General features: G+C 39.6%; 1 protein-coding gene across 6 annotated transcripts in view; it reads right to left on the bottom strand.

Annotated features, from left to right (window-relative positions):
- Nucleotides 1-13,425, bottom strand: part of LOC125227777 (trafficking kinesin-binding protein milt) — an 84,388-nt gene that overhangs the window by 5,160 nt on the left and 65,803 nt on the right. For all 6 annotated transcript variants that reach the window (XM_048132109.1, XM_048132104.1, XM_048132108.1 and 3 more), the window contains 7 exons: nucleotides 12,860-13,058; nucleotides 9,828-9,958; nucleotides 7,589-7,678; nucleotides 4,952-5,166; nucleotides 4,063-4,263; nucleotides 2,270-2,412; nucleotides 1,163-1,318 (listed from right to left, as the gene is read on the bottom strand). In XM_048132109.1, the coding sequence (XP_047988066.1) occupies nucleotides 1,163-1,318; nucleotides 2,270-2,412; nucleotides 4,063-4,263; nucleotides 4,952-5,166; nucleotides 7,589-7,678; nucleotides 9,828-9,958; nucleotides 12,860-13,058 (1,135 nt within the window). The remainder of the gene's footprint in view (nucleotides 1-1,162; nucleotides 1,319-2,269; nucleotides 2,413-4,062; nucleotides 4,264-4,951; nucleotides 5,167-7,588; nucleotides 7,679-9,827; nucleotides 9,959-12,859; nucleotides 13,059-13,425) is intronic.

The following is a 13,425-nucleotide window of genomic DNA, read 5'->3' as shown; positions in this document are numbered from 1 at the left end:
CCTTAAAGACTTGTAAACCCTAAAGGTTCACGCTTTAAAGACTCAAGCGTTAAAGGTTTTAGCTCAGAAACGGTTCAGAACCTTAACGACTCAAGCTTTTTATGAGCTCTTAAGAGTGAGTCTTTAAGACTCGGGCTTCATAGAGAGCTCAAGCCCCCTAAACCTCGAAGGCCTGTGTCAAGCTTTAAGAGCTCAAACAACGAGCTTTATAGGCAGATAGTATTTATTTTTAACCCTTAATTTGACGTGTCGGTTTGGTAGATTTTAGGGTTCCGTACACAATGGGTAAAAACGTAAGTCTATTACTAAGACTCAGATATCCGTCCGCCCGGTCACGTCACCACGCTGTATCTCATGTATCTCAGGATACTAAAAAGTACGGAGCTCTCAGTGGGCGAGTCCGACTCGCACTTGGCCTGTTTTTTACTTCTGTTGACCTTAGGATCTAGTTTATTAAAAGCTCTTAAGACTTAAATGCTACAAACCTTATAGACTTAAACCTTCAAAGCTTAGGAGTCTTTAAAGCTTGAGGACTAAAGACTCGAGGATTCTGTGCTCGTAAGCAGCAACGCAAACTTATAAGGTTGAGGCTTATATGGTCGAGGCTTTAAGGTTCGAGGCTTTAAGACTCAGAAGTCGCGACTCGAGTTTTGTAGTTTACGCCTCAAAGCTTAAATTCACAACACTATGTAACATCCATCGCAGGTGTATGGTTTTTTTAAGAAAAAAAAATTGCGAATTTAAGAAAACTAACTATGCCATTCTGTTTCCTATAATGAACCGAACTATATGCCAAAAGTTAACCGAATTCAATAAAAACACGGTATATACCTAACCACGTTTTTATGATTCAAAAACGCAATCGCAAAAAGAAAAAATAGGTTCCATAGTTTATCCCCAAGTTGTATACGGGACAGACATATTTAGTGACTTTTTTGTATGGCTAATGTCATATGACTGGAATTTTATCCACATGCAGCTTTTCTACACTCATATGAGTAGCCATATGGCTAATGTCAATGACTGGAATTTTATCCACGTATGCAGCTTGAGCGACCCCTCATATGCTTTGCATTATGCAAAGGCGTCTAGCCGAATCACCCCACTCGCTTTCCACACTAAATTTAATGTAATGGCCAATGATAACAACTGGTGCAATTACCTGACATGGTCGGCTTGGCGAGCTGCGCCCACGTGTGTAAGGTGAGAGAGCCCTCCATAGGTTTGACTATCTGTAGTTTGTGTGGCGCTCGGAAGCGAGCTAACCCACCCGCCGCGCCGGCACCCCATACTGCGCTTTCTTCGCTTATATCACGATCTGCGAATACATATAATCAAATATTAATGGGAGCTTCCTGATCACATTATCTGAAGAAAGTAGTTAAATTTGCAAAGTATGTAAATATTATTCAACAACATACCTATGCTACCACCGCACCACGCCAGACTCCTGGTACCCCAACGACAATGATAGTAACATACTTGTGCAAAGTCGATGTCTGAGCACATGCGAGACAGCCAACGATGCACGTCGCGAGTTCATCTCTAGTGGTGTAAGGCTTCGAAGCGCCGCTGCCAGCTCGACGTGGTACCCCACCGACAATGTTTGTCACGTACCTGTGCTACGTCGATGCCTGAGCACATGCGAGGCAGCCAACGATGCACGTCGCGAGTTCATCTCTAGTGGTGTAAGGCTTCTGGTACCCCACCGACAATGTTTGTAACGTACCTGTGCTACGTCGATGCCTGAGCACATGCGAGACAGCCAACGATGTACGTCGCGAGTTCATCTCTAGTGGTGTAAGGCTTCGAAGCGCCGCTGCCAGCTCGACGTGGTACCCCAACGACAATGATAGTAACATACGTGTGCAAAGTCGATGTCTGAGCACATGCGAGACAGCCAACGATGCACGTCGCGAGTTCATCTCTAGTGGTGTAAGGCTTCAAAGCGCCGCTGCCAGCTCGACGTGGTACCCCACCGACAATGTCTGTAACGTACCTGTGCTACGTCGATGCCTGAGCACATGCGAGACAGCCAACGATGTACGTCGCTAGTTCATCTCTAGTGGTGTAAGGCTTCGAAGCGCCGCTGCCAGCTCGACGTGGTACCCCACCGACAATGTCTGTAACGTACCTGTGCTACGTCGATGCCTGAGCACATGCGAGACAGCCAACGATGTACGTCGCTAGTTCATCTCTAGTGGTGTAAGGCTTCGAAGCGCCGCTGCCAGCTCGACGTGGTACCCCACCGACAATGTTTGTAACGTACCTGTGCTACGTCGATGCCTGAGCACATGCGAGGCAGCCAACGAGGCACGCCTCGAGTTGATCTCTTGAGGTGTGAGCCTTCGAAGCGCCGCTGCCAGCTCGGCTGCGCCCGGCGCTCCTGGCACTCCATCGACGGTGCCGCCACTGTAAAATTACATCATTTAAGTACATTCCAGTTGACTTGCGCATTTTGTAAACAGACCTTAAGATACCTCGCATGTACAATAAAGCAAGAGAGAGAGAGCATTGAAATGTGGGGAGCACGTTTAGATTTAGGACACAAAGAAACAAACCCGACGCAAGGGAGCATACATGAACCATAAGCGGTCGTACTTTGTTAGTATCGTACAAATCAAAATGTTATTACTGGACCTGTAAGTGTAAAGTGACATTCATGACAGAATGACATTTTATATTATACTTATTTTCATTATTTCCTTTTCAGGTTTGTTTATTTTTTTTGATACAGTCCTATTGTTATTTTCGTACCTAATGCATAGTCTGCTTATATTAGGTAACAAATAACGCGTAATAACAAAACACAGCGCTTATCATAAGATTCATAAGAGATTAGTTTTGTCTAGTCAGTTATAGAACGTGCAATTCTCTATGACTCGCAAATTCCTCAAATATAAACTTTAATGTCATGACAATACCAACTACGGCACGCGTCATCGGTCTATGTCGTCATATCAGTTACAAATGTTACAATCACAATCTCAAGTCAACTGCCTCGTTATCGTATGTACAAGCCGGAATCGGGCGATAATGCTCTCAACGCGAACAGTAGTTATGTCAGTCAACAATAAACACACGCAAACCACCACCTCGACCTGAATTAAGTTAAAGAATGCCCATTATTACCCGCGCTTTGTTACCGTAATAGACCGTGGAACGTGCCTAGCCTCTGTCAATACTTGTTTGTACGCAAATCTCTTGGCACAAATATCCTAACGCAAAAACTAACTTCCGCTCAAAAATATAAGAGGCTCATGATTTCATTCGGCATTATTGCCAATTTTTACGTTGACACCAAAGATTTGTTGCTAAACTAACCGCGTCCTCATTTTAACGTTATAGAGCCAACTGCGTGTTATAATATAATATATTTGGCAACAGATGCCAAATCAAATAACAGAATGAGCACGGTTATATAATACGTCGAAATATTTATGAAACAGGAGTTGTTTCTAATATTTTACTGCCAAACATTATTTTTGCAGTAATTCATTTGTCCGTTGACATCGCTTGGCTAATACGTTATGGTAAGTGAGTGAAAATTTGGCACAATATACTCATTTTTTACACAATGTTTTTCTTATTTTATTAACCTTGACGTGCCAAAGTCCTCTTTCAGGCATCCGTGATAGAAATCAGTGATCGTTAATATTAAAAAATGTCTATGTAGGCTCTTGTCTTGTTTATCTCAAAACTATGAATATATTCGTAATATGGATCTTAATTCGATTTATGATGTTGTCCGTATTAGTGTACTTTCCGTCCAAGTTCAAACCTTCAAAGCGAGAGTCACTTGACATTAGGCTTAAGGAGATTTGAAGAGGGAAATAGCGCATTCGGTGTAGCCAAGAACGACGCTCAGTCTCACAATGGGCACTCCACCAATACCATACTCATGTGAAATATGTGACGTTATCTGGGTAAAGGGACCTTATTGTCGATGGCGCTTACGTCCCGCGGCGTCGTATTTGTACACGAACATCGCTCATAACGCCGTAAGCGCCATCGACAATAAGGTCATTTTACCCAGATAATGGCACATATGTAGATACTTACGGGTAGAGATCATCCGAGTCCGTGTCAGAGTCTTCGAAGAAGGAGTCACTGGACAGCTTGGGCTTGGGGAGGAGGTAGGAGGACCGCGGCAGCGGCGCGTCCGGCTGGTCGGACCCGGCCAGCGACGCGCCGGACACACCGGACGCGCCGGACCATCGTGACGCACACTGCACCGTTTCGAACACTTTCGCCATACTCGATCTGAAATAAAAACGTTTGATTTAAAAATATGCAAAGAGCAGTGTGTTTGTTAGTTGTGTGTAATTAGAACTGTTAGAACGTCGTTACTGCAGGCCCGTTGGCCAGTGAAGCGGCAAAATACCCAACCATCGGGCACATTGGTATTTGGTATACAAAGTTATCAACCAAATCGACATCCAGTATTTGTATTATTATGACTTATGTTGACGACAGAATGTGTCTGGCAATAGTTAAATCATTATGGCATGAGGTCTCGGCTAATTTTCGTTACAGCTGCCATAGCTATTCGTATCCAATGTACCGACCTACTGGTGTAAGTAATGTACTCACTGTTGCATTGGATCGCTCCCGATGCCGATACCAGAGTCAATGCTAAGCTCGGAGTATATCGATGAGTACATCTCTCGGTGTAAGCTGGCAGGAAGAAGGCCGGCCGCTGCCGCCACGCTCGGCATGAGACCTCGTATCGGCTCGGTTCATTACAGCTACCATATCTAGTATAGTTTATACTCACTGTTGCATAGGGTCGCTGCCGATGCCGATGCCAGAATCCGTAAGTCGAGTATATCGATGAGTGTTCATTGCAAGCTGGCAGGGAGAAGACCGGCCGCTGCCGCCACGCACGGCATGAGACCCCGTGTCGGCTCGGTTCATTACAGCTACCATATCTAGTATAGTTTATACTCACTGTTGCATAGGGTCGCTGCCGATGCCGATGCCAGAATCCATGCTAAGCTCAGAGTATATCGATGAGTGCATCTCTCTATGTAAACTGGCAGGGAGAAGACCGGCCGATGCCGCCACGCTCGGCATGAGACCCCGTGTCGGCTCGGTTCGTTTGCGCAGCTGTCGAAGCTGCTCTTGAGCCTCGGCGAGGTGAGCGGCCACCTCGAGGTACCGCTCCTGGACAAAATAAGTATGATTACATTATTGACACCACAACTACCACAAGCCTTCTTCAGCTTACCGTGAGGCTTAGTACATCTGTGTAAAACAGTCCTATTTTTTTTGTGTGATGCACGGACTTTCGCAAAGTGTTACTATTTAATTTAAACACTATTTCTAATGTAAGAGCCTCATACACTACGAAATAATGTCGTGGACAGAAAATCAAGTACGATTAACACGTGAAGTAAATCAGCAATTCCCGTTAAGTTTGTACATTTGGAGACGTGATCAAATGAACAAACTTAACGGGAATTGCTGAAATAAGGTACATTTATTTCACGAGATATTTTTTATGTTACAATAACAATCAATTTGAATACGCTGTTAAAATAACATAATCGTTATAGTATTTATGTGCAACTGTTATCGTTGTTACTGCAATTGTAAAATTTTTATAGTTTTTAAGAACAGATAAGTGGTAAGATTATAATGTAATTAAATCTTACGTATATTTTTTATACCTATACGTCATCACTGTAAATGTATAACACTTGAGACGAGCTTCAAAATATGTAATTAAGGCACTGGTCCCACCGCGAGTAGACCTATGAGCTATCGACTATAAAAACGAACAAAAGATAAGCACCCCCGGGCAAATAAAAGAGACACGGCGATATTGATAGTTCACCGCTGGGCAAGTAACTATAAACAGTGGGACCACAACTCGCGGTGGGACCAGTGCCTAATACTATCAGAATTTTTCTTCCAACTCATGTATATGTCGCAGGGAAATGGCGAAAACCGCCAAACAAGTTCAGACATTTGATCAAATCACCAGTTAAGACTTTATCATTTCCCTAAATTTGTTTAGGGAAATGTTAAAACTATACTTATATTGACCGGGATATAGACCGTGATTACCTTTTTGATTTTTGTCGAGCTCCCGATATTTCGACGCAGTTGCATGCATCATGATCACGGAAAACTGCATGCAACTGCGTCGAAATATCGGGAGCTCGACAAAAATCAAAAAGGGAATCACGGTCTATATCCCGGTCAATATAAGTCTAATGAAAATAACCGTGAATCATTCAAAACTCTTAATGTTAAAACTAGTTGACTTTTTGAGTTCGTTTCGTCAACTCACTGTCGCGGTTCAGGGATTTTATCAAATCTCTAAACAAATCTAGTGAAATGACAAAACGTGGCCAGTCTATTGGCCGATTTTGTGATCTCACTAAACAGAGTCAGGGATTTAGGCAAATGACTGAAATTTTCTAGAGAAATGATGAAATGGATTCGTATACATTGTATAATTGAGATTGTAATCAATTAGTTAATCATAGACATCATTGAGGTTTTTATGATATTAAAAAGTTTCATAAAATATCAGAACAATACGGCACATTCCCAAAAACCAAAACCGAGGCGGTTTTATATAAAAAAACCGCCTCATTTTATCAATATTCTCATGTTTAATTATTTTTTTAACTCGTTAACCTATTCTACTCTCACGAAAACAAAGCCTATAATAAATAAAGACCACTCCTAGATTGCGGCGCGTGTACTCAGTCGAGTGCCATTGTCTGTTATCTAGGACACACCTAGGGTAACTCAATATTATGAGCAATTAACGCAACGACACCGGCTCACACAGTTCACAAGGTTCTACTTAATTGTAGACGCTTACAACTTAACGGATAAAAATAAACCGATACAACAATGCAAGCATGTCCCCATATGCTTGTAGCAATATCGCCAAGGTAGAACGTTTTACCGTTATAGGATGCTTGTATTCGAAAACAGTCTTAAGTTACCCTCCCTCGATTACAAAATTATTGAATATTGGCGTTTTCAAAACTCTAAAATAAATTTAAATTTCAAAATTTTCTATCAAAGATTTTGTTTCATTTGTCTAAAATAAACTGACAAACCTAATGGCTGATTCTGTTATCAGTAAGTACATGAAATTGCAATCAAAAGTACTTGAAGCTCATGTAATCAAAAGATAAATTAATACAAATTACTTATATCGTTTCACATTACGTTGTTTCTCATAGTACATACATATCAGATACAAGTTTATTAATAGACTATTTTCATAGACTTGCTGAACAATGTAGCCGGCTCCGCATACGTAAACAGTCCTTAATTTAATGTAATAAAGCAATTATAAACCATAAGTATACTACAATGCCTACTGCTAATCAAAGTTTTTGCTTGTCGTTGACATACAATGTTGTGTAATTGCAAAGAAAGCTCAATCAAAGTTGATTTGAGTACAGAGCAAACGAAATATTCTATAAAGAAATAGGGTAACGAGTAATACCTACATTTTACTTTACCTTGATGCACAAAGGTTTAAACTGTTATCGGTTTATTTTTATCTTATTAGAGATTTAAATGTATATACTATTAATGAAATTAATGAACTCACCTTCGTGTCCGCCAGTTCCGCGGCCAACGCATTTTGGTTATCCTTAGTTATTTCTAATATCCGCAACGTCTGCTGGTGCTCCGCAGTTATCTGTGGACGGAGCGCTCATTACTCACTGTCGAGACCGTGTCCCCATTTATAACCCTTGTTAGTAGACAGATACTCAGATTTCACTGGATTAGGTGTACAAAAGGCAAAAGATTCTACAGCGGATACGCCGTTTACAAATGTATACCAATCACAAATGATTAGTACATAATACAAGACCCCTTACGATCCGACGCAAGTTTTAATGATAAGCTTAGGCGTAAATTATAAGTTGAAAATTCCTTGTTTTGTTCGGGAATCTGTACCAACGACAACTGAATCGATAGACGCACCAGTGTGCGTAGCTGAATGCACAAACGCTCACGATAATATCTGTTTCGTAGCTATCTGTCTATCTCTATCGTTCTTGCGTAAAGGCGCGACTGAGCTAATAGACTGCATTTCTGTCGGCGTCAGGCGTCGACGATTGCAATTCAGCTACGCAGGCTGTAGATTAAAATCCCACATATAAATTTATCTCTAAGCTTAATAGCAATGATTGTTCATGTTTCTGCTCAAAAACCAGACAAACTATTAAGAGAACAATAATAAGTAACGATAACATACAACAGCCATTTCCATTATATGTGTGACTGATGCTGATACATCTCATGCGTGTTATGTAACTTATACCCAGTCCTCTTATACATCAAAGTGTGAAATGACACCGGGGAACGCTCTAATGGAGCTAATAATGAAATCATGTCTGAAAGGATCTATTTCACTTTTAAAAATGTTAAACTCGTCACGAATAACCAGAAACGCGACATTTAGACACGCGCATGATACGCGAACGTTTTATAGCTTGATATTAATCCTTATAATGGACTTGGCTACTATTAATATCACACATAAAAGGTTATAAAAACTTCTTTTTCACGAGGCAATATAACGAAACCGTCTAGGGCCGAAATAAACTGAAGAAGCGCAGCGTCTAGACGACGTCTAATCGAATAACCTTAAACACCCATTTATCGCTAAATCAGCTTTGCTCGAGGCCTTTCCTTATATTTCTCAAACTCATTCAGCCTTTATACGACTTCTTTGATAGTTCATGAAATAAAACTATGGAAACGATTAAATCGCGTATCTGAACATTATATTGATCATTTACGCGATTTAAGATAGTTTTATTTCATAGGTAGTATATTTGTTTAATAACAAAATACGTGACCTAAATCACATTTTTGTGTGTTTTTATGATAAACTGAAATAGATGCCATAAACGAATGGAAAACTAATATCATAGTTAAACAGAGAAGTTCACAAGTCATCTTTTCATAAACAGACTATTCTATCCACAATAAAGGGTGTTCATTAAGTCTAGACAAAGACATAAATAAATCGTAACACACATAGGTATCACGTCATGGAGCACCGCCTTAACTAATGAAGCGCGGAAATCAGACTCAATCTTGCTTAACCAGAGCGCCTAGACAACTAGCCAGTTGTCCACAATCCGTAACGTATCGTAGTTATATTCCTGTCGCTCTAACACGAAAAGCGATAGAGGGCGAAACGATTCAATAGTTACGGTGAGTGAACGATTTGGCCACATATATGCGCGCAAGAATGGTGGTGCTCCGTAAAGATGCTTGAAAATTGTATCAAAACACGTTGAACGTTCGACTACTTCGACTTAGGCAATGACATGTAAAGCCCTTTTCAACATTATCCGATCCAATATCGGATGTAGAAATGACGTAAAAGGTTGACTATCGGTCCTACATCCGATATCGGATTAAATAATGTGAAAACGCTGTAAATAACCCGTTTATAAAAATATTTGCAGGTAGCCACACTGAGAGAAATTTGCATTGTGAATTTGAACAAGTTCGACTTGTTGCGCGTTTATTCGTTTGAAACAAAAGTATTTTAGTAAACGGAATAAATCACAATATTGATGATACAAGTCGAATTTGTTCGAACAACAAGGTCAAACTTGTTAAAAGATATTTGATTGAATCAGCCAAACATATGTTTGAAACAATTTGTGTCATGTTGCTTTTATAAAATCGACTTGTTGATTCAAATATATTTTGATTCAAATGACGTATAACTTGTTGAATGTACTAGTTACACTTAACAAAATATAACTTGTTGAACGAACATGAAAACTGGTTGTTTTTTTTTCTCAGTGTAGATTTCATACCTGCTGCAAATTCTTCTCCGTGGCAGCGAGCCTCGAGTTGACGGAGTCATACTGTTGCTGAAATTCCGCTGAGCGCTGCCGCTCCTCCGCCAGCTCCGAACCCAGTACACCAGCCTCTGAGTTCGCACTTGCTGCGGACGGAAACACACAAATAGAATGCTCATTTTAAATTTTAACGAATATTTAAAATATACAGATCTTTTCACTAAAGTTGGCACGAATGGAATGAACAACACTTTGATTGTATGGGTTACCCTGTGTCTATGTACAGTCATCGTAATGTACTATTTTGTAAGGCTGGCCATTATTTAGGATATACGAGGTTATTCATACAGTAAGGTCCAATAGAAAGTAATCAAGTTATAACAGAATTATGCACACATTTATCGCTAATATATCTAATTTAGTAAACTGGTACAGGAACTACTCGCTTACATTTCAGCATTTTATAGTGATACAAATGTCACCTTCTGTCCGTAAGTTATTTTTATGTCAATCGTATATCATGTTTAAGTACCGGCAACTTTATTACTTACATTTTTTTATATAGTTTACATATTAAGAGCCAGTTGCACCAACCAAAATCAACAGACTCATTAAGTATGTATACAGAAATATGTATACCTACATTACCTACAGATAGAGATTTTTCTAGCACAAACGAAACAACACTTCCTTATGATATAGGTATATATAGATCAGCGATAAGTTATATTATAATATGTCATTAATTATTATAATTATTTCATTAATTATTGCCAAGGTACTAAATCTTGAGCAGTTTCATGTGCTCTGCCTACCCCGTTTGGGAACACAGGCGTGATTTTACGTGTGAGTTATGCGTCATTACTCATGATTCTCATTAATGTTTTATACAAATGTGACATTTGTTTGAAAAAAAATGGAGAAGAATAAACGTACCATAAACGAACCACCTTCTCATAGTTTATATAATTTCTTATATGATTATTTTAGTAAACTATCGATTTATTTATTAAACATTTTTCGTCGTTTTAATAAAAAGCCACATAAATTGAATATCTATTCTATTATGTAAAGGAAAGGGTTCATAGCGATAATAGGGGAAAACAACAACCTTGTAAGGCTAATGCATCGATAAAAGGATTGTCGATGTTTTTATTTTGTCAAGAACTTGACGTTTGTGCTAGAAAAATATCGGTATAGAAGGTATCAATATAAAATGTTTGCAAATATTTGGTTTAGTGCAACCGACTCTCTGAGCAACAAACAATATACCTACAACAAAATCTACACGAATAACAGCCAAAAATTACATTTCACTTGATTCTTGATGACGTCTTCTTTCTTCTTAGTGTTGAAATGGGACAAGTTAGAACAAGTATGGTCTGACAGGGTGCAAACCTTAATGAAAACACGCTGCAAGGCCACCTTGTGCCACCAAGTCTATTACAATCTTCGATATTCTTCAGTCTTCTAACATCTTCCGCCACATTACTACAATCATCTAACCATATTGCTAAATGCACTCTAAATTGTAATGTAAATGCGTTCTTCAAAAATGAAACGAGCCTAACGTTACTTAAATTATATTTAAGTATCTATTACTATGTAATAGGTATGCTTTTTATCTTTTTAACGAAAAAACATAACACAAATGACGTACATATTTTACGCCACGTATCGCTTATCTTCGAGATCTAGTCTGCAAGTTTCAGATTTAAATTTGAATGATAATGATAATGGAAGCATTAACAATTCTGTCTTTTGATGTTCAAATGAAAGTCGACAGCGGGGTCGCATTTCATAAAATTTTAATCTCCTTTAATCGTTGGCTCTGCCTCTTTCAAACTTTATCAAAAAAAGAGTCAAACTAAGATGATAAAATTGATAAGACACGTCCGACATAGTACATCAACAAGTTGTAAGGTGATTGAACTTACTGCTAAAACAAACATTTGCAGTAAACGAGGGTTATCCACTTGATCGTGTTTATGTTATGGATTATTACTATTTTAGAACAGAATCAGTAAAGATATCATATCGGCATTAGATAACTTTTGAGCACCTATTTAAACAACTTTTAACATGTTACAGCAATTCCCGTCAACTTTGTACAAAAATTAAGGGAAAAGTTAAATTTGTTTTTATTAATTCCTATTTTGTTACCAAGATTTTGTTGATGAATTGAGATTTTATTAAGTTTTATTTCGTCATTAAGGTTCTCTAGTATCTATATTTTCTTAATTATAACAATTATCCTGTATATATCTTACGAAAGTCGAATTATATTACTAAATGTTGGTAACAAAATAGGATCAATTAAAATTTGCTGACGTGGCATTGTACAAAGTTGACGGGAATTGCTGGTTAATAAAACTGCAAGTGCCATAAAATATTGAGGACAAGATAAGAAATTGCTATCGCCGAAAATATATTAACATATCAAACAATTTATGAATTTGTTGTCCTGGTGGCGAGTATTGATAGCAATTAAAACAATAACAAACGTTATACTTACATTTGTATAACGTAACGTTATACTTTTGTTTATATTTATAAACAATCGGCACAAATTAATTGACAAACTCTCACACTTGTTTATACTATCGATGTTTAGGACATTTCGCTTGACACCGTAATCAGTAGGTACTTACCTGACTAGTTCCTCGTCTAATCAAACAAATGGTTCACGAAAATGTCTTCTCTCCAACGAGACACGTATAGTGCGGTCTGTAGCTCACACCTCATCAAGCTCTCGGACTGTGACTCAACTGTTGGAATATGCGCCAGTCGATCGCGCGCATTGTGCACTCAGATAGTCATCTAGACTGTGGAGCGCTGTGCAAGTATTCTAGACCGCTACTGTTAGTATCGGTGCAGTAGCGAATGTATCGAGTCTAGCCCTCAACAAGCACTAGCGCGATGTCCTTGTGACCTCGTCGCGTGGCGCGCGGTTCTTACTCTCAAACACTCCAGTGCACAGGCCCTATACTTTGGGTCAATGACTTCTAGAATCATGAAGGAACCGAGTGATATTGTGGTGTACTCACCGAGTTGTTGCGCGATGTCCCGCAGCAGCTGCCGCTCGGCCAGCTCGCACTGGTCGGCGCCGGCGGCGAGCCGCGCGGCCTCGTCGCGCAGGGCGCGGTTCTCGCGCTCCAGCGCGCCGGTGCGCTTGCGCAGCGCCGCCTCCTGAGCCGCTTCCTGCTCAGACGGGGTCGAGCCCTCCTCTGTATCATTGGTTAGAATCTGTTGACAACGATTGTATAGCGGTTAAACACTATTATAGAGCCAGACCACCTAATATTCCAGATAACTGATCAACATCTAGCAATTATGAAATGTTTTTTGCAAGCGTTAGACAATGACAGAGAGTTTGGTGACAAACTTATCGAATATCGTTTCGGTAGGATATCCTCTCTACACGACTTTTTTCGGCAGATAAATAGGCCGCAAATCTTAAGTGCTTTCTGTGGGGAAACAAACCAGATACCTTCATTTTACTTTACCAACAACGTCTGTGTATTTTTAACAAAAGTATGCACAAAATAAGCGTCGTCGCATTTTAAATGGATATAAGCATAGCTGGGCATTAACTCGTTAAAAAAGCCCGAAG

Source organism: Leguminivora glycinivorella, chromosome 7 (genome assembly GCF_023078275.1).
Source record: "Leguminivora glycinivorella isolate SPB_JAAS2020 chromosome 7, LegGlyc_1.1, whole genome shotgun sequence".
NCBI lineage: Eukaryota > Metazoa > Arthropoda > Insecta > Lepidoptera > Tortricidae > Leguminivora > Leguminivora glycinivorella.
Note: the sequence above shows the minus strand (reverse complement) of the source record. Positions and strands in the feature narration are given on the sequence as shown.